The sequence below is a fragment of the Seriola dumerili genome, unplaced genomic scaffold (genome assembly GCF_002260705.1).
Source record: "Seriola dumerili isolate Sdu_G_001 unplaced genomic scaffold, Sdu_1.0 BDQW01001124.1, whole genome shotgun sequence".
NCBI lineage: Eukaryota > Metazoa > Chordata > Actinopteri > Carangiformes > Carangidae > Seriola > Seriola dumerili.
The window spans coordinates 4,971,955-4,997,613 of NW_019175379.1; the positions used below are offsets into that span (position 1 = coordinate 4,971,955).

A 25,659-nucleotide genomic window follows, 5' to 3' on the forward strand; every position below is an offset into this window, starting at 1 on the left:
TTACTCTTTTCTACTTATCGCTCCTTTCTTTTCCTCTCATTTCCTGCCTCTTGCTTTTAACATCTCATTATCCTTCTGCTAGTGTCTAATGATTCTCTATAGTACATCTTTTTTGACTACACTCTCTGCTTTTTTGCTTTTGTGTCTTCCTCTTAATTTCCTGAGGTTTCCCTCTCACTGCTGCTTCCTTGCACCCTCCTGACTAAGCTCTTTCTGTAACTTGCTACTCATCCTCTCTTTCCCGCCTTCGAACTTCTGTTCCCTCACCTCCTTTCTTTGCCTCCTCTTTTTTGGATGGATAGCTACTCGTGCCTATACAGTTCCTCCCACAGAACCGGACTCCTCTCCGGCTTCCAGCGTCTTCGCTCTGAGACTAAGATGTGTGATGTTGTCCTGGAGGCCGGCGGCGTATCCTTCCCCTGTCATCGCGCCCTTTTGGCCAGCTCCAGCGAGTATTTTTGGGCTCTGTTTGGAGAGACCACCGCAGAGAGATTAGCGGGCTCCATTAGCCTCCCGGCGCTAACACCTGAGGGTTTAGATGCTATTCTGGATTTCCTGTATTCAGGCTGGCTCAGCGTATCACCCTCCACGATTCATGTCGTCCTGGAAGCAGCCAGGTACCTGCAAGTGGAGCCGGCGGTGTCAATATGTGAGCGCTTCATGATTGATGGTTTAACCGCTGAGAACTGCTGCTGCTATGCTAACCTGGCCGATCGCCATGCACTATCAAATGCACTTGAGGCTGCCAATCAAACCGTCGCTATGGAGATGGGGACGTTGCTGCAGGAAAGCAGGGATGATCTCCTCGAGCTGAATATCCAATCACTGATGGCGGTGCTTGACGCTGACGAGTTACCTGGCGTCAAGGAGGTGGAGCTCATAAAGCTGGCTCTGGATTGGCTGGATGACAACGGACCCCTCCCACTGCTGAAATCAAATCTTCTGCTGAGTCGTCTGCGCTTCGGATTGGTCAGCGCTTCTGATCTCACCAACCTTAACCACAGAGCCATGGCCACGCCTTTGATCAGAAGTCAGCTGACTCGAGCCTTGGAGTATCACAGGATGGGTTCAGCTAAGCCAATCAGACAGAGCAAGCAGTCGACACTCAGAGCCTCGCCCAATCGTGTGCTGCTCGTGGGTGGGGGGTCCAGCGCTGATTGGCCAGAACAGCAGGTGTTGGCGTTTGATCCAAGAAGCAAGAAGTTTTCATCTCTGAGTTCCTGTCTCCCGCTGCGACTGAGAAATCACTGCGTGTGCTCAGTGGGAGGTTTCCTCTTTGTGATCGGAGGGGAGGAAGTGAAAGAGGGAGACGAGGATGGGAAAAAGTCAGTCACCACAGCAACAACCAACCAGGTGTGGCGGTACGATCCTCGCTTCGACTGCTGGGAGCAGGTGGAGTCCATGTTGGAGAGGCGGGCGCAGTTCACCTGCTGCGTGGTGGATGATGTTATTTATGTCACCGGGGGACAACACACACGACAGGACACCGACACACACACCTCAGTAGCCTCTGTTGAGTTTTATGACATGACCACACGGGCGTGGAGGAGAGGAGCAACGATGCCTCGCCCTCTTTACGGCCACGCATCTACCGTGCTTGACAACAGCATCTATGTGTCAGGTGGTCTCCCGGGCAACCAGGGCAGCGTCCATGGCAGTAACCATGGTGATAACCAGGATGAAAACAGGGAGAGCAGCAGAGAGTTCCTGCAGTGGGACCTCAAAAGTAGAGTCTGGGAAAAGAGGGCGTCCATGTCTATCGCCAGGTTCAGTCATCGCTTGGCAACCGCCCACGGCTACATCTACGCCCTACTGGGGATGTATGAACCTTTCTGCGATATAGAACGATACGATTCGCAGTCAGACCACTGGGCACGCCTCAGACCGCTTCTCATTGGCTCCTTCAACTACGGGATGGTGTCAACGCCGTCTGGGAATCTGCTGGTATTCGGAGGGAGAAGGTGGAGCGACGGACAGGAGGTGATCATGAAGAGTGTGTTGGAGTACGACACAAAAAAAGACCGCTGGAGAGAGATCTGCCAGCTCCCCAGACCTCTCACTGGCACTGAGTGCACACTGCTACCCCTGCCTGACTAGAGTGTAAACAATGAGAGAAAATATTTCACAAATTATGTGATCCGGTGCCTATTGAAGCTCTTACAATTACAAGTAGCTGCAAATTAATCTTAAAATGCTGCGAATAAAGCGCACGCGTTAAAAATAATGACGTGAAAATATCAGAAAATTGGACTCTCAATTTTTGTATGTCGAGGTTGCTCAACAGTTGAACATAGGAAACTAGAACTACTGGGTTTCAGTCATAAAAGAAACAACTAGAAAAGAAGAGTATTCCTCATCAGTAGAGAGCTTTGTGGCCTGGGTTGGGGAATGAAACTGGGTTGTCAGAGATGAAATGTTCACCCACTCCAGCTTTGACAGCTCTACTTTCCTACCCACTGTATATTTCAAGCTGTTTGCAGTCCTGTCTCATTAGAGGAGAGCAGGTGTGCATCATTAGTTTGACATTTTCTTGCCGAGAAAAAGATTGACGCTACTCTCATGCCTGCACGAAGCTAGAACCAGGAGTGTTATCTTAGCTTAGCATAAAACACATAATCTCCTGTAAAATCACAACTTGGCATTTTTGCACCTCTGTTTTTGTACAGACAGAACAAACAAGAGATAAAGTAAAGTATTAAAAGGTGCTGGTAGGTGAATTTTTTTCCACCACAGATACAAGTTAGAAATAGTATAGTTAGATGACATTACTGTGCATTAAATTTGAAGCTACAACCAGGAGACAGTTAGCTTAGCTTAACATAAAGCACACAAACTCCAACCGGTGACCGGTCACTTAGGTTTTTGTATGGATTACACAAATCACATACACCATCTTTATTGGTGAGCTGTCTCCCTTACTAGTGTTTATGCTAGGCTAACCCTTACCAGACTTTATGCTAAGCTAACTCTACTACTAATACACGACATTTTGGGAAAAACATTTACTTTTTAAGCAAAAGTTAGATGAGAGGATCAATATCACTCTCATGGATTTTTGTTAAACATAAAGCTAAAAGAAAGGCTAAAACCAGGTTTGTTAGCTTAAACTACTGCAATAGTTTAAGCTACCACAAAACAACATGTTGTTCTACACTTTCTTTTAACATATAAACAAAACAAGATATAAAATGTTAATTAGTGAGTTTTATTACTTATAGACTGCTTTTCTGACCTTTGGATGCAGCCAGGCTAACCATTTCCCCCTTGTTTCCAGCCTTTATATGCTAAGCTAGCTAACTATCTCCTGAATGGTTCTAGCTAGTGTACAGAATGTTTTCTACAGAAGATTATCTTATAATACTATCTTGTAAATGTTGGCAAGAACTCAAATAAGTTGTTCCCACGATGTTGAACCATTCATTCAAGAAAAACACGTCAAGACTTACAAAATGACACAGGCTGAGGGGCATTTTTATTGTATTTTTGTTTTTAATTTTTGTTGAGTGCATGTCCAGGTCAGATAGCTAACATGGATTTGACAGATTTATTTACATTACGTCTAAATTCTTTTAGGTATTTAACTAATACTGTTATTGAGAGCTAATTATGAGTCTAACAGTAGAATAAGCTTAAGGTCTGAGCTCACCAGAGATGACAAGCAACCACTAGAGAGAAGTGAGATAGTTGGTGGTTTGACAGTGATATTCCTGTGACCGAAAGTGAAAATGTTCTGAAAAAGAGAAATGAAACGGGAGCTAAGGACAGAGATAAAAGGGGATTTGGAGAACGAGTGGAGGAGAGGTGAAGAAGGTAATTCTTGAACAGATTTCAGGACGAGGATGAGCCAGGCTGCAGAGGAGGCTATCACACATAAGAGGGAATAGAGAAGAAGTCAAAACAGGAGATAAGGTGATGAAAGTGGAGGGGGGATTTCTTTGAAATAAAAACAACAGTAAAGCTAAGCTGAATATTTTATAGAAGTTGTAGATAAAAGTTCCATGCATGTTACATTCCTGTTTATTTACTAGCGATGAATATTTAAAGTTTTCTATAACATAGGATAGATATAGAAATAGAAGCAAAACCAAAGATATTGAGTGACCCTTTTTCTGTCTTGTTTTCTTGATTCGCCCATTTCTATCTGCACTGACAACCAGATGGACAAAGTGGGTTTAAGCTGCAGAGGAGATGAAACATTAGCAGGAAATCATATGCATGATTTGTGGCTATTAGCGAGGTAACCTGCTGGAATTCATTATTCATGGTCTTTTGTGCTTGTATCCACTTCCATTTAATCCTGAATACATTCTGCGCTGTCTGCGTAAACGTCATTTATTCAACATGGTTTATTATGTTTGAAGGTAATATTACATTCAAAATTAACTGGAGGCCTCATAGTAGTATTTATTGTTAATAAAAGATGTGGGGGGAAAAAACTCCAGTGTAACACGAAGGAACTGCAACTTCTAATCAACTTAAAATACTTATTATATAAATCATTTTAGTCACCTATTACCATCAAAACATTGTTGATTTTAAAGCATTTTTTTTTATTTTGCAAATTTGTACAATTTAACATTCCAATTGGTAATTATCATAAAGTAAATGAATATGTATTATGAATTCTGATGGATCAAATGAACTCAGTGTGATCACAGCTACAGGACAAAATCATAAACCACAAGAGAATATTTTAAAAACTAATGCATTCATTGTGTTACTAATATGTACCAATAAAACTTTGCAAAATTGACATGTTATGGTGTTTTTCATTTTATTTATCTCAGTTTTAGTCTTTTGAACAAAATATCATTTCATCTTTATATCTTGCTAAGATTTTCTCTGACCTGGTTACTTTACAAGCTGGTTTATTATGGAAAACCACATAAGGACAGTTGCTGCATGGGGATGGTATTGGGTTAGCTAACATTTCTGGACAACTAGCGCAGTTTGGCTTCCTCGAATCATGGTGCCTTATGTAATACAAGAACATTCTCGATGAGTCGATCAATCGATTGGTTTATAAAACATCAGAAAACAGTGAAAAATGCTACTCACAGTTTCCCAAAGCACAAGCTGACTTCATTAAATGTTTAATCCTAAACCAAAACATATTCAACTCGATATAGGAAACACCAAAGTCTGACATTTATCAAAATCGTTGCTGATTCATTTTCTTTCAATCAATTAATCTATAGCTATACTTGTTATAATATCGTATTGTTTTACAGAATCTTTTAATATTAATGATTATAAATCAGAAAATTTGTTGTCCAAATATCATTTTCACGGTTTCACAGCCGCTTCCAGCAAAGGTCAACCACTTGTCTTCACTGGAAGTGTGTTTAGCTGGTTGCAGAGCTGCAGCATCTACATGCAAAGGGAGGACAGTGGAGTTAAAAGATAATATAATTTTATATTTGTCACAGATCGGACAAAACAGTGTCATGCCAGTATCAGAATAGTCCCACTGCAGGTCCAGACAGTACAGCAGCTGTTACCGGTGCTCATCATGTCAGCCCCTCTCCTCTTCGACATCCACAACCCCCCCGCCCAAAAAAAACAACACAAAAACACCTGCATCCAAATAACCAAACTTTATTGATCCACCCCTCTTCTTCCGACAGAACACGAAGATTTATCACGTAAATAAATACTGTTTGTTTTTTTTTTCCCAACCATAATTTATAGCTTTAACATTAAACAACCGTTACTCAACGACAGTCTGTCCAAAAAAAACCTGATAGAATTCAAGAACATTATCCAAGACACTTAGTTTGCACTCTACAAAGAGAGATCTACTGTATCTAGAGATTTCAAACACAAAAACAGAAAAGGAATATTGTGTTTATCTACAACAAAGACATGCTACTACAACCAACCACGGGCAGCAGCATAGAAAGAGCATTCAAACTGTGTGTTTCTGTGTGTGTGTGTGTGTGTGTGTGTGTGTGTGTGTGTGTGTGTGTGTGCGCGCGCTCGTCATTGTGTGTACTGTGTGCATTTGTGTACATGATTGCTTTCATAGGTTTTGTGCAGTGTCTCTGAGTATTAAGTCATTTGGCAGCAGCGTACAAATAACAAACTAATATATTTTTATTAGATCCATATTTCAATTCCTATGCAGATAATTCCTCACACTCTCTATGTGGCATGCAGGGTACAGAGAGCCAATTGCTCTCTGAGGAGAAGTCCACCCGTGGAGACTTTAACACTGTTGAAGTATAATCAATGAAACTGTCAGGAGTTGTTTTGTGACAAAGGCTCTACTCTTCTACTTTAATTAAAGTAAAAATTAATTGGATTTGTGTGTGTGTGTGTGTGTGTGTGTTGCTTTTCTATGGCAACCAAGACACCTTTACGACTTGTTTTTGTCTCATATACTTGTAGTCGCCATGGTGACTGTATCTCAGGTGTTATGATGAGGATGAAGTTGCCCATTAAAGCTAGAAAAACAAACAAAAAAAAAAAAACATCCAGAGGCAAGAATCCAGTCTTCCCCCTAGAAGGTGCTTTTCTTGTGTGTGTGTGTGTGTGTGTGTGTGTGTGTGTGTGTGTGTGTGTGTGTGTGTGTGTGTGTGTGTTTTAGTGTGTGTGTGTGTGCTGCCTTAACATGTCGTCTGCGCTCCAAAAGTGGTAAAAATATGAATCATTTTACATTAAAAACCCCTCTGATAAATAGGGGAATGTAATCGCAAAATATTAAATGAGATTGAGGTGGTTTTATGGAGATACAGGACTCATTTACACCTGGCATTAACGTGCAGTCTGTACCTGGATGAGGAAAAGAAAACGCAAGCTGGTCTGACTCGCACTGTGATCGGATGTCAGCCAGGTGTCAGTGCAATTCATACAGCGCATCCACGTTCAGAGTCAGAAACAGGTTTATTGCCAAGTAGGTTTTCACACACAGTGAATTTTGCCTTCGTGTTCTGATGCATAACGGAAGAGAAAAATCACTTTCTCCGAACCAAAAAATTTTGCCTCTTGGGCGAAAGACAAAAGCTGTAGCAGTGGCTAACAAGTCATCGCTCACAAGAGGTGATTTAAAAATTAAAAATCATGCAAGTCAGCGGCATCGCTTCTCTTTACCTGGCACGTGCACTGTTTGTTGACAAGCACACCCCCCCCTCCCCCTCTGATCACAGTGCAGGCACAATTGAGATAATAAGATCGCTTATTAATGCCAAGTGTAAACTGAAAAGCCCTGTGGAGCAGATACGGATCATGTCACATGATCACGAGGTGCAAACGGCATGAAACAATAATGATGATGAGATGGAGAAAATATTTAGGCCTCCAAAAGAATGAATGATGGTTATATATTGAAGATTAAGTGACTGGTATCTGTGAGAATACATCATCGATTACTCCCTGACACAAGACTGTAATAGTGACTGTTCAAGTGGAGTAAAGTGATGATTCCTTCACTTAAAAACAAAACAAAAAAAACAACATTTATCTATCAAAATAACACGTACTGTAGAACAACATGGGCTCTTAAATGCAAACTCAACAGCGTTAAAGTGCTCTGAGGGTGGGTTTTTCCTTTAAATGAGTCCTATCGAGTGTGCATGCTTCAGGTCCAGCCCAGCACAGTTCGCATTTCTACCAAACCAGCACAAACAAAAGTCTCTAAAACTAGATCCAAAACTGAGACTAGTTTAAAAGTTCTGCCGTAACACTCACTGTACAGAAAAATATCATCATAGACATCAAGTATAAGGCTTGATGGGATACAATGTATGTCACTCTGAGGCTATTGGACCGTCTATGAGACACTGTGCAGTCGGTATAAACATTTGCACGACAAGCAGGATGAGATACAGTGTAAATGCAGCTCATGAAGACACTATTCTGACATCTGTCCACGTCAGGGGTCTGATCAACCTCGTCCGGAGTGAGTCGTGTCAGTTCCTTATATCCGTGGAGAGCATTTTAGGTACAGAGCACAAAAGCTAACATGTAATACTTAAGAATCAGTGTATCGTCCGCCCCCGAGCCAGCTGGAGTGGCATAACCAATCAGCTCGTGGATTGATGTGACATGAGGGCACAGAGGCGTCCTCCCCTCAGAAGGCTGTCATGTTGCACTTGTACACTGTGGCTGCTGAAAGCTATCGGGATGTGAATCAAGTTGTCCTTAACGTCCCTCTCTTGAAACAATCCATCACTATCTGCGCTGATGCAAGAAACCTCCGCTGATGCGTCGAAAAACGTCAGCTGTGGTTTTGTTCAGCTCTTTCCACACTCAGGAGAGATGAGAGCAGCTTTAAAGCGATTGTGTGTGTTTTTGTTTGGGTGGGTGCGGGCGAGAGTGCGTTTCACACGTCACACGTGGGTCTCGATGTAGGAGTGCGTGTGAGAGAGCGAGGGGGTCAGCGGGGGGCCGGGGTCTGATTCGGCGGTGGAGTTTGGCTCCTGAGAGAACAGCTCCTGATAGGCTCGCTTCCACTCCTGGAACTCAGCCGACGACAGCTGGGGATTGGCCAACAGCCTTTCAATCAGCGCTAGCTCCCCCTCCCTGTCCTATGGGGATGCAGAAAGACAGGAGGGGCTTTTTAATAATTTTTTTTTTCCTTTAACCACTATTCTTTAAAACGCAGACACACGAAAAGCAAGACACACACTTAAGGGGATACACTGAGTTTGGGGAGATTTGCATCAGGGGAGTGAGAGTCAGTCAATGTGTTTGTTAGGTAATGAGAATATAGACACGAGGATCATCCATTTGCTCTTGGCAGATTATTTGTTTGGTTTTTCAAAGATGTCATTTCAAACATTAGAAGGAGAGAATGAGTGTGCAGCTGCTTTAATACAGGTTTAATAGTTACTAATTGCTTTATTATACCTTTATTAGTGAATTAATCACCGATAAAGTCAATCTGGCAACCCAGATTTCTCACAATTTTGTTGCCAGATTGTGAAAGATCCCTTTGGCTGGTGCTTATCCTCCCCCGGGACGATACAGCTCTTTAATTTATCAGGATGCCACATCAACGGCTGCCGAGCATCTGGACCATTTATCAACATTTACAACTACAATCGTGATCAATTATTGTTAGAACCTTTTCATCAATTTCTTATTCACATTTAGAATTCATGCTCGTGTACGCCTCATTACCGTGTGTCTTTTTAGATTGTTGTTAAGATTTTTTATACCCATTTATGAATATATTCATTATCAATGACCCACTGTCAGGCCGCAGCGTTCAGTTTCAATTTTTGAGAAAAACTTCGCTGAAAGTTGATATTTTGAAGACAATTTGTAATTGTGATTTTTCATTAGTGTTTGATTAATTGATCATTAATCAGGCCATAAACTACGATTCCTCTCTTATTGACACGAGAATTAAATGTTGATAGGACCATCTGCGAGATTAAGTTCTTCAATATCTGAAACTGTCTAAAAATAAAACATTAACAATACTGACTTATTGACATTTCAGCTGTAACATTTATTAAAAAAAAACATAAACTTTGGATTAATAAAAGGTGCTACTTTGTGTCACTCAACATCTTTAGACTGACTCATGTCAAAATTGAGATACTGTTAAGTGATATAAAATTGTCTCAATCAACTGGTGACAACAGAAAACATTACAGCGATAAGTCTTAGTCTGGCTGCTTAGAACAGATTTCAATCCTTTGCCATTTTAACACTGCTGATATCACTTCCAGAGCACAGTCAGTCAGCCATGATGGCGTAATTAAACAGATATGAACCTCCTCTATCGTTATCGTCGTCTCCTACAGAGAAATTCTGCCTCACTAAAGCTTAAAAAAAGAGTTTGAGAACACTCCACTTGTTATCTAGACTGCAGCGCATTGTTTTGGTTCAGTTTTGATGGATGAAAAAATACGGAGAAAATATGCATGCCTTTGTCGTTTCCACAGCAACCAGTGCAGATAAGTTATTACTGCCTGAACACACAAATACAGCAGCCGCAGAGAGACAGAGTCCCCTGATCCCCTTGGAAATAGCAAACCAGGGGCGGGGTCTACCAGGAGGTCACATGGATACTTTGGTGTCTACTGTATGGTCACGGTCTCTGACAGAGAAACGTTTCATCCAAACTCCCCCTGAAACTTGGTGTATTCCTTTAAGAAACGCCAGACAGGGAACAAAACATGTAAGCTCCTCCACCCAACCTGTACCAGCAGACACGGGCAGCCAAAGCCACAGATCGTCCCAGAAAAGAGCTACACGCACAAAAGCCCCCACCCCGCGCCCTCGACAAACCATCCCCGCCCGCGAGCACGGAGGAAGCAACAAAGATACAAACTATAGAGACAAAAAAAATAAAATAAAAACAAAAAAAAAAACAACAGCCACAGTTAATGAGCCATTCACAGGCACCCAGCCAGGAACATAACCACTGCTTATATAGCATGAAGCCACAGATGGCTGCTTGACAGAGCTCGATAGAAAAGACTCAAAACCAAACCGAGGAGACAGACTGAGACAGATGACAGCACTACAACTAACAAGACAGAGACAGTTACCAGCATGTGTGCGTGTGTGTGTGTGTGTGTGTGTGTGTGTACGAGTGTGCATGTGTAAATCACAGTCAGAAATGAACGGTGAATCAGACCTACAACACATGTGACAGTATCTTCTAAATAACCAAGTATCATTTCATCCATTTCACCCTCTTAACACAGTGTGGTGCCTTCACTGTAACCCCGTCCGCACCGGAGAAGTAAATAATATTGGATTAGGCTCCATCAAATAAGATGTATTAGAATATGAAAGCTTAATACAAAAGATGGGCTTGTGAAGGAAGAACAGGAAGAAGTGCACCCTCTGTTTCTGTGGGATTTGACAGTGGGATACGAGATATGTGTGAGATACGTGACACATACTGCAATTATGAGTTATAATCCTTAAGAGTTCCATGAAATCAAACCACGAGTCAGATGTTATGCGATTAAACATTAAACATTTCCTCGTTGCTTCTCAACTGCTGAAACATGGGCGGGCTTTTACTGTGAAACAATATATACAAGACATGATCATCTTTTTGCATTTCTTTTTTGACAGAGGCTCAGTTTTAAATATTGGAGATTATTGGAAGGAGGAGGAGCGGCCACAGTGAGGAGCTGCAGAGTAATTTGTGCAGCATGAAATCTGACTTTTTTTTATTAAAGCAAGTTTGTTCGGCTGCACTGTAAACAGATACACGTCGTAGTAGTGAACCACACTGTTCAACTAAAACAGAAATCTTAAGGATTATAATTTGTTTGCAATAAAATAAAATATATACTTGCCCTGGTCTGACATCTTCTCTAAGTGTGCATGGTATCCACGCTATGTGTATCCTGATACATGTGTCTGTGTGTGTACACATGTGGGGATTAGACTGTGACACCAACCTTCAGTGTGGAGGTGAGTATGCGGAGGCGGTGCAGACGCTCATTGAGCTGAGGGTCGGCGGCCCGTCGCAGGAACGACTGCCTGAACTCTGACTGACCTTTGGCCTCCGACCCGCGACCTAAAGGGCACACCCCGCCCTGCTCGCATGCTCGGAACAGGTCGCCGAGGGACGCGCCTTCGCTGCCACCTTCGACAAAGCCAAGGCAGAGAGAGAGTCACACGTTTAAAACCCTCCTTCAGAAGACTTGGATTTAAAGGCTATGGAGCTGTCAAACATCTGATTAGATTGAGTTATATCTCGGTGCAACCACTGGAGGACAGCAGCACACACCTCAACACTTGACTTCTATTAGTCATAGACAGATTACTAATGATGATAAAATCCTGTTCCGTCTTTGCTTTTCAGCCTCAGGGATAATTTCTCAGCCTCGGGGATGATTTTATTTCCTCTGCCTGACTAATTCACATAGTTGTTATATTTCACTGCTCACATCTTTGGTTAACTTTTCCTTTTCTTTCCCCTAATAAATCTATCATGTCGCCTGATTACATAAATCTGCCTTGTTTACTATTTTATTCAGACACTTCTCTTCCTGTCTGCCACTGGGCTCACCTTGGCAACCAGTGCACCATTGTCTCATTAGCCTCATTAGATTAGAGTATGGATGGAGTGTGTGTTACCCTGCTCGATACTGATGATGATCTAAATGGAAATGTGTCTGCCTGAGAGCGTTTTTATTTCTGGCACATGTACTGACGTCATCGTCTTCACCTTAAAAAATCTCTTTTTTTTTCCCGGTCTCTGGTGGCTGTCATTCAGAGCGAGACACATTTTTGCTTTTCTGCTTTCACCTGACGTGCACCAGCCCACACACACACACAGACACACGCACACACATTACAACACAAAATGTACGATCATCGTGCCCTTTTACTCTCTTGTATGTGCTGAAGTTTTTCATAGCACATGTAGTATGTTCCTGACTCCAACTCACCGTTGTGCGTTTGCTGTTCTTTCGCAGGGGGCGTGAGGAGTGTGTGTAGGTTGCTGTCTCTTGGCAGTGTGAAGCTGCGGGGTTTCCCTCCCTGGGTTGCCATAGGAATCAGCCTCTGCATCGCCATGGGCAACGGGACATTCCTCTGTGCAGGAAGAGTGTAAACGGCTCCGGCCGTCATAGTCCCACCCCCAGGACCAGGCTCTGCAAAGACGGCGTCCTCTGTAACATAAAGAAAACATAAAGGAATAACAGAGACATTATATCTAATGTGTCGTTAATCAACTACTGAACAGAACTATCAGCAAGGCATCACTCATACACAAAGTACATGCATGAACAAACACAACACATTTACAAACAAACATTATGCCAAGGCAGGGAACACTGTGTTAAACATTTTCTTTACTAACAAAACATTTGACCAAATGTATATTATCCATAGAATGAGTGACTTCAGAAATTGAGATATTACTTAAATATCTTTTCGTGCACATGTTTAGACGAGTGTTTGAGGATCCCGGAAAAACTTCACAACAGAGGGAAGTTGTTGAGTTTTTTAAAACATCAACATTTATTTTTGGGGAAAATTGTACGCTTAGCTGCGGCACAGTTTGGGGCTAAGTCAACTTATTATCAAAATAACAGTTTCAGTACTTTGTACAAAAATTAGAAAAGTCGTCAAATGGTTGGCTCCATGAAGCCTCTGGTTAAATGTGGCATTACCTAAAGGTCCAGTTTGTAAATAGTGCAGTCCAGCCTCAGTGAGCGGCGTCTCAATCAGGTCCTGCCAAGAACGTCTCTGAGACGACGAGGAGCGGCCCGGGGACCCCGTCTCACTGCTGCCCCCCGCGGGACTAGAGCGGTACTGCAGGAAGCAAAAAACAGAGACAGACAGAAGGTTAGCTTTGTATTATTCATCAGTGATCATCTGCAACAGGTTTTTGGGAGAATACTCAGGTATACATGTGTATGCAACACATTTGAGTTACTTGTACCTAGCAATTTATTTTGCATTTGCAAATGAAGATTGAAACGCTTCATGCTAACATGCTAACACTCGCTGTGATCCAGGCTAACTAAAAGAAGCTTGGTGAAAGTTGTTGTCTGATCAAAAAAAACTTGTTTGTAGTTTTGCTTTTATTTACATTTACATATACTCATTTGCTTCACTATAGGTAATGTTCGAAGGCTGGTAGCTTAAGTGTGTAATTTTGTTTTATTCATGTGACTTTTACAAACTCTGTCACAAACTGCCAGATCTGGTTCATTTAAAAAGACGTAAATAATGATAAAATAAGTAAATTAAATTAAAATAAAAAAACCTTATGGTCCAACAGTGGCTCTCTAGTTGCAGCAATATTCATTACACACCACAATACAAAAGTTTAGGAAGAACAAACAACATGCTAACAGCTAGCGAGGGGGGCTAAAATGCAGGGCAGCCATGCAACAAAAGCCATTAAAATCATTTCTAAAGGAATAAAAATATTTTGTGGGTGTCGATATGTCTGATGTAGAGAAAAGAACAGTTAGTCACACAAAATTCATTCATAAATATTCACTGCATATTTCATGAAAATCAGAGCATTTGTTCATATGTTTTGAAAAAAAGACGGATGACAAGACAGATTGAACGACCAGTGAACCAGCTGTCTGAAATTATCAATACATACATTTAGTGTCACAGCTGCTCATCACATACAAGATCTTCTATTTAGCCAATAAGTTTACCACCTTCCACCTTTTCCTTTTATTTAATATCAAACATTAACACACACACACACACACCTCTACAGGATCACATCTGTACTGCACGTCGCTGCTGCTGCTGCCGCCTGGTTTTCTCCCGCTGTGTGTGGTGCTTCCTAGAGGACCAGGGTGGTACTGCGGCTCTGCGGCCGCTGCGGGTGGCTCGCCACACAGGAAGTCCTCCTGGGAAGAGCGAGAACGAGACGTCTCCGTGGAAGACAATCGAGTGGTTCGGCCCTCCAAGTAGGCACTCATCTGACAGAGAGAGGAGAGGAGAGAGTGAAGACGTGGCAGACGTCAACTGATCACCTGTGTGTCATTCAATTGTGAAGACAACACTTCAGAAAGGATTTAATCCGGTGGAGGAGCCAGATGACTGCCAAGGAGGCAGGGTGATGACTGGATAAGTGTGTGAGAGGGGAAATAAGAGACGGGAAAAAAGAGAAGAAGAGCATAGAGTGGAAAAGGCAAACAAAAAAAAGACTCTTTATCACCATTATTTTCAAATATTAATATCTTAAAAACTTATCAGCCTTTGCGTCTGGTGTCCCTGATTACTTGAACTAAAAATGTGCTGTAATAATTGTTGTTGTTTTAGTTTTTCATTTTATCCTGGGCTAAAAAAAATATGCCTCAAGACAAAGACTCTTAATGTAGAGCAACCAGTTCTAGGGCCAATTATAGCAACAATTACATCAAATTTAGCCCTTCCACTCCCTGTAGGCTTAATTGGCAATAACTTTAACTGTTAAAATGGACCGTGGAGGAGCACAGAGCATGATTTCAAGTACAATGCGTGCTTTATATGAGTGTGTAATACAGTTGTGTGTGTGTGTGTGTGACTCACTGATGGAGGCCGTGGGTAGGTATCATATGGAGGTGGGGGGCTGTCCTGTTTAGGGCTGGAGGTGGTGTCATCCTCATGTTCACTCTCACTCCAGTAATCTGCAGGAAACCCACACACATACTGTCAGAAAGACGAGATAGTTTTCTGTTTATCTATAAATCCCTTCAGGAAGATCTGACAAGCATCATGAAAATACCTCAGGGGGGTAGAAAATACACTGAAGTAAATCTACTGCATCATAACAACACTGTAAGTCCAGCAGGAATATAGTAAGAGTATGTTTGTGTTCGGCAGTTAAAGACACTGTCGTGCAGAAACCATCTGCTGAAGTGCCCTTCAGCAAGTCCCTCAGTGAACCCTCACCCTGCTCCTGGCGCATCCTCTCGCGCTCAGCGTAGCCCACAGCCGCCATGTTGAGACGACTCAGCCATCTAACAGAAGGACAGAACATCCAGAAGGGAGATGGCATTAAGATTCATGGATTTACAGTATTACACACACAAACTAACAAACAGGATGTGAAATGAATAACTCTGCAGACTGAAACCACATTACACTGAACACAACTGAATGCACTGAGGAAAAATATCTTGATTCAAATGAGAATAGGAAAAGTGAAATAAATAAATAAATAAATACATCTGAATCGACCATTCTGCATCATTAGCACTTTTCTTTAGTAATTTAAGTACATTTTGCTGCTTTTATACTTTTACTTGAGTAACATTTTGTATTTTGTGTGTAACTACGAAAAGTCTTTAAAATATTTTTCACTCATAAAATAGTAAAAGATGTTCAACCCAATTTATTATTTGTTCTCTTATTGGAAGCAAGTGGAATGATCTATTCTAGATGTTTTAACCTGCTCTTTTCTGTAACTACAGTAACTAACATGTTAAGGCAGATACTTATTTTGATTATAATCCTGTAGATGGTGTAAATTACACCATCGTTTGGAGAGTCCTCTTGCACTGAACGACACTGTACCCTCTATGGAAATATCCTGCAAATTATATTTTTTTATACTCATCACTTCCCAAATAAAAACAGGCTTCCTTTTTTATTATCAAATGCAAAGCGTATTTGCTGTGGGGATGGTAAACAGGAAGCTGCACTCTTGCCACCCAGCTGGGAGTGTGCCCTTCTGCATAACCTTTGTCCGCATTTAGCACGTGCTGATTTACCTGTTCATGTCATCTACTCCATCTGCTGCAAAGTAGAAACTCTTGACCTTGGGGTGACATGCTTTGAAAGCACTAGAGAGATGGAGGAACAGAGGGAGTTATTTTTGCAGGCAAACATTCACACATAAGAGCACATCAACCGTACATGCACACAGACAAGTAAATACACATAAATATGCAATAGACCGGTTTTCATCATGCACTTACTACTTCTTGCGACATTCACTGGCCCGGTCGATCTTAAACTCTGGAAGACTGACAAAACCCTCTGCCTTCTCATCCTGTACAGAAGAGATTAAACATATAAATAGAAAGATGAATAAAAAGCTAAAGAGAAGATGGAAATAAAAGGAAAATTACAGTTTATTTCAATCTGGGATATTTTTTTTATAAATGTGGCTCTATGGCTCGTGATAACTTTCTACTCTCCACCTCCGTTGTAGGGATTCAGCTGCACGAGCCTCCTACAGCTTTCCAAATGAACATGATTTGTATGTGAATCATTTCAAACGCTCAGAAAGCATCCACCTGAAACTTGCCATTATGGCTGTCTGCAGAGAGACCTGCATCTGGGTCAACCTGCACTCCGTTTGTTTGCAGTACATTCTGTGTGAGGCTGCAGATAGCTTTCTATTTAGCATGTGTTTGTGCTGAATTAAATGAGACAGAGTGTGAAGCCATGCTAGCTGCTCTGTGAGGCTTCATACATGCAATGTTAGCAGAATGGGAACAACAGCAAAAAAAATCCTTTATTTCAACTTGGGAGTTTTAATGCATTAATTCCAAGGAGGTTAGCACAGTGCTAACCTTCTAGTCACACTAGTAAACAGACTAAATTACCTACTTTTGTTGCGTTCAGTAATTCTAGCAGTTTGTTACCAGGTACAAACAAACAGTTCCTATAAAATGATCGGTGTTAACATTCAATTTAATTTTGAATGCGGCATTAGGCACAGCTATCCTTTAAGCTAAAGGCTAACATCAGCATGCTAACAGGCTCACAATAACAATGGTAACATGCTGATGTTCAGCAGATATAATGATTATCAATCACAGTTTAGCGTGTTAGCACGTTAGCACTTGCTAATTTTGACCTGATCACCAAAGGTCATGAAAGAGGTCATGAAATGTGTGTATTAAATTTAATGGCAATCTGTCCAATAGTTATTGAGATACTTCACTAAAAAGCACAAACGTGAACCTCTTGGTGGCGCTAGAGGAAAAGTAAGGGGATCGTTAACGTCAGTAAGATGAAATGAGTGTCTGTACAAAATTTCAATGGAAATAATTCAGTGTGCTAGACTGACAGACTGACAGACTGACACTGTCAGTCCACTGGAGCATGGCAGAGAAGAAAATGTATTGAATACAGACCCTGAAGTTCTCCCAGAAGTTTGACTCATTTCAAAGAGTTCACAAAACTTTAACTTCATGCAACTTTAAGATGATATCAGCGTGAAAGTCTTCAAGTGTGATGTGCTAGCACAAGGTTTGACTTCAGGGTAACTTGTACTGGGTGTTCTCTCCCTTTGTCTTTGCCACAGAGCAGTAACGTAGCTATTTCAGAAACTTGCACAGCTTCCATTATGTTACAGCAAGTACAGGTTTTGACGAATTTCATCATTTTGTCTTTGTTTCAGAGTCTTGCTTTCTTAAACTCTATGAAATGTCTCACAGTTTTTGGGAAACTGACACTTGAAATCCTCCTCACCTCCTCATTGATGTACCAGTACAGGCAGTTGTCCTTCAGAACAAACCAGTACTTCTTCCATTTCTGAGAAAAGTAACCCTTCGCATCTCTCTTTCTCCACAACCAGCCCTCGCAGTCTCCTCTGCCGAGCGCCTTGCAGGAAACACGCCTCCGACTCAGGGAGGCCAAACCTCGCCCTGGAACGAAATGCAACGTAAATAGCAGAGAATATAAATCAGAAAACTGAAAGAAAACAAAGAACAGGAACATAGTGCTAAAGCTGCTTTTTAAGTGCTGGCTTTAAGTCTTTCACCGCGGTACAAATAAACACATTCATAAAATGCCACATCTTAATGTACCAATAATTCTTGGCTGGAGATCAGTGTGAGGATTTGACAGAACGCTGCTGCACTGCAGTAAGGTAAGAGGTGTTTAATAAAAATTGGCTTTTCCTTCTGGCATAAAAGCCTTGTAACATTTTTCTTAGCAGGCTCCTCATTAGAGATTAGCGAGACTTGGCTTCCAGTTGAGGACCACGGAGAAACTTTTATTGTGCTGTATCAAAAGTCTTGCAACTTTAAAGGGGAAAGGCAATTCAATATTCCATTTAATTCTGTGGCAATGGGAAGTGCAGCACACAGTAGATCTCTAAAGGAAAGAGCTTTCTTCTACAGTGCTACACACAAGGAGACTAAAGCTGAAACATGCAGTGTGAAAAGAGGAGGCTCTGCAGACAATTAATAAGTTATATATTCAGATATAGAGAAAAATATATATCCTGAAAATGTGCAAAAGTGTGGAGGAGATGCAAAACTACATTGAGACGGTTTCTTAAAAGCACAAATATATCTTCTTATGGATCAACATTTCAAACAAAACGGAGGAAAACTGTAAAATATGGGACCTTGAAAGCATCGATAAATCCTTATTTTCACAATAATTTTCAAAGTTTTGTTCGATTGCTGTAAACAAACAACGCCGTCGTCGAAAGAGTGCAGATGGAGCTAAAGCTTTCGGAGTTTCTCACAACGGCAGATGGTGAAACAAGTGAAAGGCCAGTGAAAGAAAAAAAAAAAGAAAAAATCACTCCCAACATGTTGATCCTCGATAGTGTGGTGGAAGGAAAAAAATAAAAGGTTTGGTCAAAGAGAGAAACAGGGAGCAGGCAGTTGGAAAAAAAAGGACAATTAGGAGCTGAAATCACCTCACAAAAGAGGGAGAAAATGAATAAATGCAATCATCTGAACCATTGTTTGAAGAAATAGAGGAAAAATTCTACAAAAGTAATTAAAGAACCGCTCTCACAGTGAGAGGGATGATTAAAAAAAAAAAAAAAAAAAAAGTGACCTTTTATGCTCGGTAATGAAATGTGACCTAAACATAAGTAGTTTTCATCTTGATAGCGACGCCCTTCTCACGTAAAGAAAGTGCTGAATCACTGGATTCAACATCTGGACTGAAGGTACATCGTATAGCAAACTAGACTGAAAGCTGCCTCGCTCGCAGTCCTGTCTGAACTCATCAAACCATGATGTGTGAAAATGCTAATTCAGTGCTCACTGCACAGCATGTGAGGAAAATGTTGTTTCTTTTTGTTTTTTTCTTGACCAGGAAATGATTTTTGTTGCAGAGACTGGAGCTGAACTGAACTCCCAGCTGGCAGGATATAGATTGGATGAAATGAGCAAAAAGCTTCGATCAGGTGCAACAATTAGATTATCCCAGCAACCTCTTTAAATGTGCAGTATGAAAAGATTATTAACCCTATATGTTAAAACGGTCTTTTATCGGAAAGCTTTCATGAATGTTTGATATATTGTTGTGTATTATTTTCCCATGATACAGACAAATTTATATTTTTGTGTAACTTTCTTCTGTTTTATGATGTGTGTTTTTCTTTTGTTCAAAAAAAAACCTGAAGACGCTCTGGGAAATCATGACATGCATTTGGCAATATTTTGTGACATTTGAAAAGGTCAAACTGACAGGTCAGTTAATCTAGAAAATCACTGACATATTGACTGACAATGGAGATAATCAGCCGTTGACTTATTTACTTTATATTCCCTCTATTGCCGGCCACGGCCCTGCTGTGGCATGGGCTGGAATCATATTGATCTATTGACTAAACAAAAGCAGGTGGGTCTACAAAACATGTCGCTCATAGTTACTCAAAGTGAAAACAGCATTAAAGAGTTGAAAAGTAACACTGACACATTATTTCACTGGTCCCATCGTTTCCTGCAGTGATATGGAACTGTAGATTCATAGTAATGACTATGGAATTTGATTCTAATTACTAAATGGTCAAATTGGTTATTTGGTAATTGTTTCCAATTAGTCGTGAAGATTACCTGCAGAGTATTTTACCCAGGTCACAGCAGGTGAGATGAACGTGCCAAAAATCAGCACATATAATTTTGAATGTTTCCAACAGTTAAAAAGGAATAATGGATGATTATCTACTTGGGTAAAAATGCAGCATTTTCCTCCTGGAAATCAATAACTTGTTATAAACACAATATATCCAATAGAAGTCTCAGCACTTTGTCTCAATTTTCCTCATAACCGCACATCTCTTTCCAGGAAGCAGCAGCTGCTCCCACACCTTCACACTGATCTCCATTAGTTCTGCATCCCTGAGAGAGAGTGAAGGAGCGAGTGACCACATCTGGCGAGCATCTGGCCACGACGGCACTTCCTGCTCACGCTAAACGGAACAGGTGGGCTTTCCTGCTTACCTTTATTCTTCTTCCTGTTCTTTGACTGCAGAGAGGAGGACTGCTGGTATGTCTGAGAGAGAGAGGGAGAGGAAGAGAGAGAGAGAGAGAGAGAGAGAGAGAGAGAGAGAGAGAGAGAGAGCAGGCTGTCAGGTTGAATCAGTGGCCTTTGTTTGCTGCAAAGAATCCTGGGATATAAAACATGACAGATCTCAGGGAGCGGAGGAGATGAGGCAGAAGGCACATGGATACAAAAGGGGAAACTCTGTCGCTCATTATCTCTTCCTCTCACATGCACATGAGGGGATGGAAAAGTCAACCTGGTGGAGGACTTTAGCAGCTCTCACACCTCTAAACATAGAACAGAGGGACAGGAAGCGAGGGGAGGGAACGGTGGCACAATAGGACGTCCAGGTGATGGAGGAAAGGTGAGAAAATACAGCTCAGGGGCCTCTGGGATTCAAGCGAACCTACAGTAGGCAAAATGTGAAGGACAAACATATAACCCCATTTATCCTCCAACTAATCTCCTGGAAACTTTCCTCATAATTTCCCTTAAAAAATTAACTGCTATTTAGCTGCAAAGTACCAAGATATTTCCAAGAAAGGCCAATTCAATCTGGTATTAATTACAAAGGAGCACCTGTTTGTTATATTAGACTTTTTATGAGGAGACTTGTAAATGACACAGTAGGTAAGAGAAAAATAATCCATAAACTGGCGTCAGCTTCCATCAGAGTTTCCAAGAAAGACTGAAAAAAAAAAAATGATTTACTTGGATTACTTCATGACTTTGAGCTGCCACACATGGGTTGATGGTAAATATTCATTTAATTGATGTTTACGCTGCATGTTGATTGAACTGCATGCTTACCTATAGTGTTGATCGATAAATAAAACACTCCATGCTATAAACTCAGCTGCTACACTTCATTTCTACCCAATTTCCCAAGTAAAGTGACTCACTGTGGCACATTTTCTTCTTTCTGAGAAACTCTGATGGATATTGACGTTTGTTTATGAGCCATTTTAAATTTACCTAGTACATAATTTTCTAATTTATTCTCCACTTTATTTAATGACTGTAGCGACTAACACCTTCTACATGTCCCTTATAATTAGCACCAAATTATTTAGGCCTCTCTTGGTAAAATCCAAGTAATCAGCAGCTAAATACCAGTTAATCTTTAGGAAAATATAAGAAATGTTTCCAGGATATTAGCTGGAAATTGCAGGACCAGTACAATACAACTTTTTATGTGATTTCAAGGCAGATTTATGGACGATTTTTCAATAGACATCAGAGATGATCACATGCTGGGAAAGTATAAGTCGTAACTAAATCTAAAAAGGAGTGTGTGTCACGTCCGTGGGTTTCAGTTATGACTCTGAGAGGGAGGAGTTACGAGTGTTGATGCTCCTTTCAGTGTCTTTGCTTCACGTCTCTCTCTCTCTCTCTCTCTCTCTCTCTCTCTCCCGCCTCACAGCCTGAAAACCTCTGATCCAAAACACTCAGCCGGCATATTTCAGACGTGACCTCTCCCGACAGGTCAGATGGGGCAGCAGACCAGCTCTGATGTCACGATATTACACATGTCACAGCCTGGAGCTCGGCCGCTCGCAGCCCCACGCTCAGCAAGACAGATGACACGGGCCCGCCCACACCCACTGACACGCCATCTGCCATCGCAGCGTCCATGCACACTGTAAACGCACACTTGAACACGGGCACGCAAGCAAACACACACACACACACACACACACACACACATGCAAACACATTTAATTTCCAAAGAGCTGCTGTCAAGATGTATAAGGTCACTCCCGGCCAAACCGACTGTCTGGACCGGAGAACGGCGAGCTCAGACGGACAGGCAGGGCGGACAGATGTCATGGAAGTGACAGGGGGTAATAACAAGTCAGCATTTGCTCAGATCACACTTCACTACAGCACTTTTTCCATCAGGGTCAAAAGATTTTTCTTTTTTTAATCTCACATCTCCGAGTCCTGAACGTTAGATCCAGTCTAAGAAACAAATTAGAGAAGAAGCACATTGCCTCGTAAAACTTTTTCCTTGAGGGAGGCAACAGAGGCGAAGCCAGAGGAGGTTCCTGACTGCGTCCTCTGCTCTTTGATCTACAGGAAGTTTGATTGTCATTTCCAAACGTGTGCACGTCCTGGGAAACCAAATGTTGTTCCTCATGGACGACAGTGCAACACAGAACAGACTGAGGGCGGGTGCAAAGAAACAAAGTAATGCTAAACTTAAACTGAAAACTGTGAACTAAAACTTAACATGACAGATACAAATAGCACACGGTCTTAAGAGGAGCAGCTGGCTTAAGATATTTAAGAAACACTATTGTGAACAAATGACTGGTATCTTATTCTGTAAAGTGCACTATGTTGCAGTATGTAACTATACAACACAACCCCTCCCTTCATTTTCAGCTGTTTCAGCCTTATATTATATATTATATATACCTTATATTAAAGGAATACTTTGACATTTTGGGAATATTGCTCATTTATTCTCTTGCTGAGACTTAGATGAAAAGATCGATACTAGGGCAGCGACTAACGACTATTTTCATTATTGATTATTCTGCACAACATTTTCTTGGAGGATCAATTAATTGTTTAGTCTCTGAAATGTTAATGAATATATTTAGAAAATAGTTGCAATGGCACAATTTCTCAGAGGCCACAGTAAAGACGTGAAATCCTGAAGATATGTCGCGTATCGTCATGTATGTCGAGGAAAAACTAGCGAATCGTCACATGTGAGGAGCCGGAACCAGAGAACCTTCGACTGAAACAGTTAATCGATTAGTTAAATAGTTTATGTTACAGTCGATCATCTGAACATAAACTTTTAAATTGTTTTAAAATCTATATATTGTAAGACATTATTTTACAGTACATTCAAAACAGTGTCATTTAACGGTGCTGGTTCTTTTGGATTTCAAAAATTATTGTATGAAAGGACAAAAAAAAAAAAGCTGAATTACGTGATAAATGGAGGCTGGGTCTCTGGGGGGAGAATCCCTCTGATTTGTCTGCAGGACGTAGTGGGAGGGGCTTTGGCTGTGGTGGCTCCGCCTCTTGGCGCGCTTGGCCGTGTCGTTGGACCGTTTACCCGGACGAGCTGTGTGGGAGGAGTAGTCGTCGGAGGCGGTCCTCTCGTCCCCGCCGGGCAGCCCCACGTAACGCATGAGTGACGCTTCTGTGAAACACACCATCGAATCAGCTCACATTAATGAGAGGCAAAATATATATATATATATATATATATATACACACAAATACATCAAACTTCTGTTGTGTCTGTGATGTGTCTGAGTTTAAACTTTTACCTGTAGCTTAAACCTTCTAATTAGTGTGATTCTGTCAACAGTATTATTTTATCATATTGATCTCTTTGCTTTTTTAATTTTCAGTCTTGTCACATTTTCTTCATCAGTGCTGTCTGTGAAGTGTTGGGTTAATTAGAGACTAATTTTAAAAATATATAAATAAAACAGTCAAAATGTCACATCACTCAAAGATTCATCAAAATGAAGACGACTGCTGTTTGAGATAATACATCTGAGTTTTGACCTTTAATCAGCGCATCGTAATTGATAATCAGTTTATTATGAAAATATCAAAAGACAATGCCGACGTCTGTAAAGCTTTCAGCGCCGATCAAATCTAAACTGAAAATGCACCAACTCTTTTTCTTTGAGTGTGATTTTCTCATTCTCAAAACGTGCTGCCGTACCAAGTTTGGTCAGAATGAGAGATTGAGATGTTTTGGATGGACTGATGGATCTATATTCTGTTCCCTGTGTTACAGCATCAGAGGCAATTATGCTGTTTTTTGTGACTCTCTCTGTGTGTGTGTGTGTGTGTGTGTGTGTGTGTGTGTGTGTGTGTGTGAGAGAGAGAGAGAGAGAGAAACACATGAGAGCAGCATGACTGAGTGTTTATCGAATCTGTTCAGAAACACTCTCTGTTTAAGTCTCTCTCGTCTTTTTCGACCAACTTCTTCCCGCTGGGGAGGAAACCCAGGTTTCTCTACCCTTCTTCTCAACGGTTCCCACCCTCCTGTCCTTCCCTGGTTGCTAGGCAGCGGCCAGAGGAAAGTGAGACACAGAGAAGAGCTGCTGTCAGCGTCGCCATGGCAACTGTGTGAGTGATTCAGGTGGAGGTCAGGGGGAATAGTTTTTTTTTTTTCCGTTTCTGCGCCCTCCTCTCATCCGTCCTTTTCTCTCTCCTCTCCCCATCCCATCTCTCTTCCTTTCTTTCTGTCACTTTTATTTTCCCTCCCTTTCATTTTCTCTCCCTTTGTGCCGACTGTCTACCTTTTTTTTTTTTTTTTCTCTCCCTCCCTTCTCATCCCCTCTTATTTCATTTCTCTGTGATGCTAATCACAGAGAATTAGAGAAGGGGATGGAGGCGCATTGATCTCCGTGCACACTGATCTATTCATAATACGGAGAGATGGGGACATTTAACAGACTGTAACAGGCTCTTCAGGAGGTGCACACTCACACATATGCACTCCACACGCCGACACTCACCTCTGCGGCTTTCTCTGTTAAGCTTGGCTGGGTCTTCATAGTCGCCCACCCAGTTACACTCCACAGGCATGGAGATGGGCCTCAGCCTGCCTACAAACACACGCAGAGACACGCACATTTACAAAACTTCATGTTTGAATGTAGGAAACATGGCTTTCTCTAAGCTCAGTCCATGACAGGTTTCCAAAAATTAGATGCAACAAGTTCAAGTTTTCGTTTATCCCATGTGCAGTAAATGCCTCTTGGTTCCTCGCACATCTTTTTTTATTATTTTTATTCTGTGTCTTGCAGTTTTTCTTGTTGTTCTCATACACCTTTTATTCTGAAAGGTCTAAACCGAACTGATAATTTCCTCAGAGTCATATTTTAAATGCTGATAGTGATTTTTCGGATTCCTGCAAAAAATGTTTTCATTTAATCTGTGCTGTGTAGAGGTCCATCACTTTCTAAAACTTTTTATTCACCGCCTTGGCCTGGCAGGTCGATTCCTACCCTCATTATTTTTTTTTTATTAAGTGGTTGACTGCAG

The 25,659-nt window shown here is 41.4% G+C and overlaps 2 protein-coding genes across 4 annotated transcripts in view; one reads left to right on the forward strand and one right to left on the reverse strand.

Moving 5' to 3' along the window:
- klhl34 (kelch like family member 34) lies at positions 1 to 2,097 on the forward strand. The gene has a single exon (XM_022767249.1). It carries the CDS (start codon positions 295 to 297, stop codon positions 2,095 to 2,097), a length of 1,803 nt encoding a protein of 600 aa, XP_022622970.1. The 5' UTR covers positions 1 to 294.
- A 900-nt stretch (positions 2,098 to 2,997) lies between these two features.
- Positions 2,998 to 25,659, reverse strand: part of cnksr2 (connector enhancer of kinase suppressor of Ras 2) — a 51,556-nt gene continuing 28,894 nt past the window's right edge. The window contains exons 12-24 of one of the 3 annotated variants that reach the window (XM_022767187.1): positions 25,131 to 25,220; positions 23,577 to 23,791; positions 20,586 to 20,637; positions 17,866 to 18,041; positions 16,362 to 16,435; positions 16,155 to 16,226; positions 15,334 to 15,401; positions 14,971 to 15,068; positions 14,163 to 14,378; positions 13,098 to 13,239; positions 12,372 to 12,593; positions 11,376 to 11,563; positions 5,251 to 5,370 (exon numbers count right to left, since the gene is read on the reverse strand). In XM_022767187.1, coding sequence (XP_022622908.1) covers positions 5,317 to 5,370; positions 11,376 to 11,563; positions 12,372 to 12,593; positions 13,098 to 13,239; positions 14,163 to 14,378; positions 14,971 to 15,068; positions 15,334 to 15,401; positions 16,155 to 16,226; positions 16,362 to 16,435; positions 17,866 to 18,041; positions 20,586 to 20,637; positions 23,577 to 23,791; positions 25,131 to 25,220 — 1,667 coding nt within the window. In that variant the 3' untranslated portion in view covers positions 5,251 to 5,316. Of the gene's footprint in view, positions 5,371 to 7,502; positions 8,529 to 11,375; positions 11,564 to 12,371; positions 12,594 to 13,097; positions 13,240 to 14,162; positions 14,379 to 14,970; positions 15,069 to 15,333; positions 15,402 to 16,154; positions 16,227 to 16,361; positions 16,436 to 17,865; positions 18,042 to 20,585; positions 20,638 to 23,576; positions 23,792 to 25,130; positions 25,221 to 25,659 lie in introns of those variants that run through there. The other 2 variants (XM_022767186.1, XM_022767188.1) reach the window with 2 other exon arrangements.

Coding starts and splice junctions, on each gene's coding strand:
- klhl34 (XM_022767249.1), top strand. CDS start 295: ATGGATAGCTACTCGTGCCTATACAGTTCCTCCCACAGAACCGGACTC.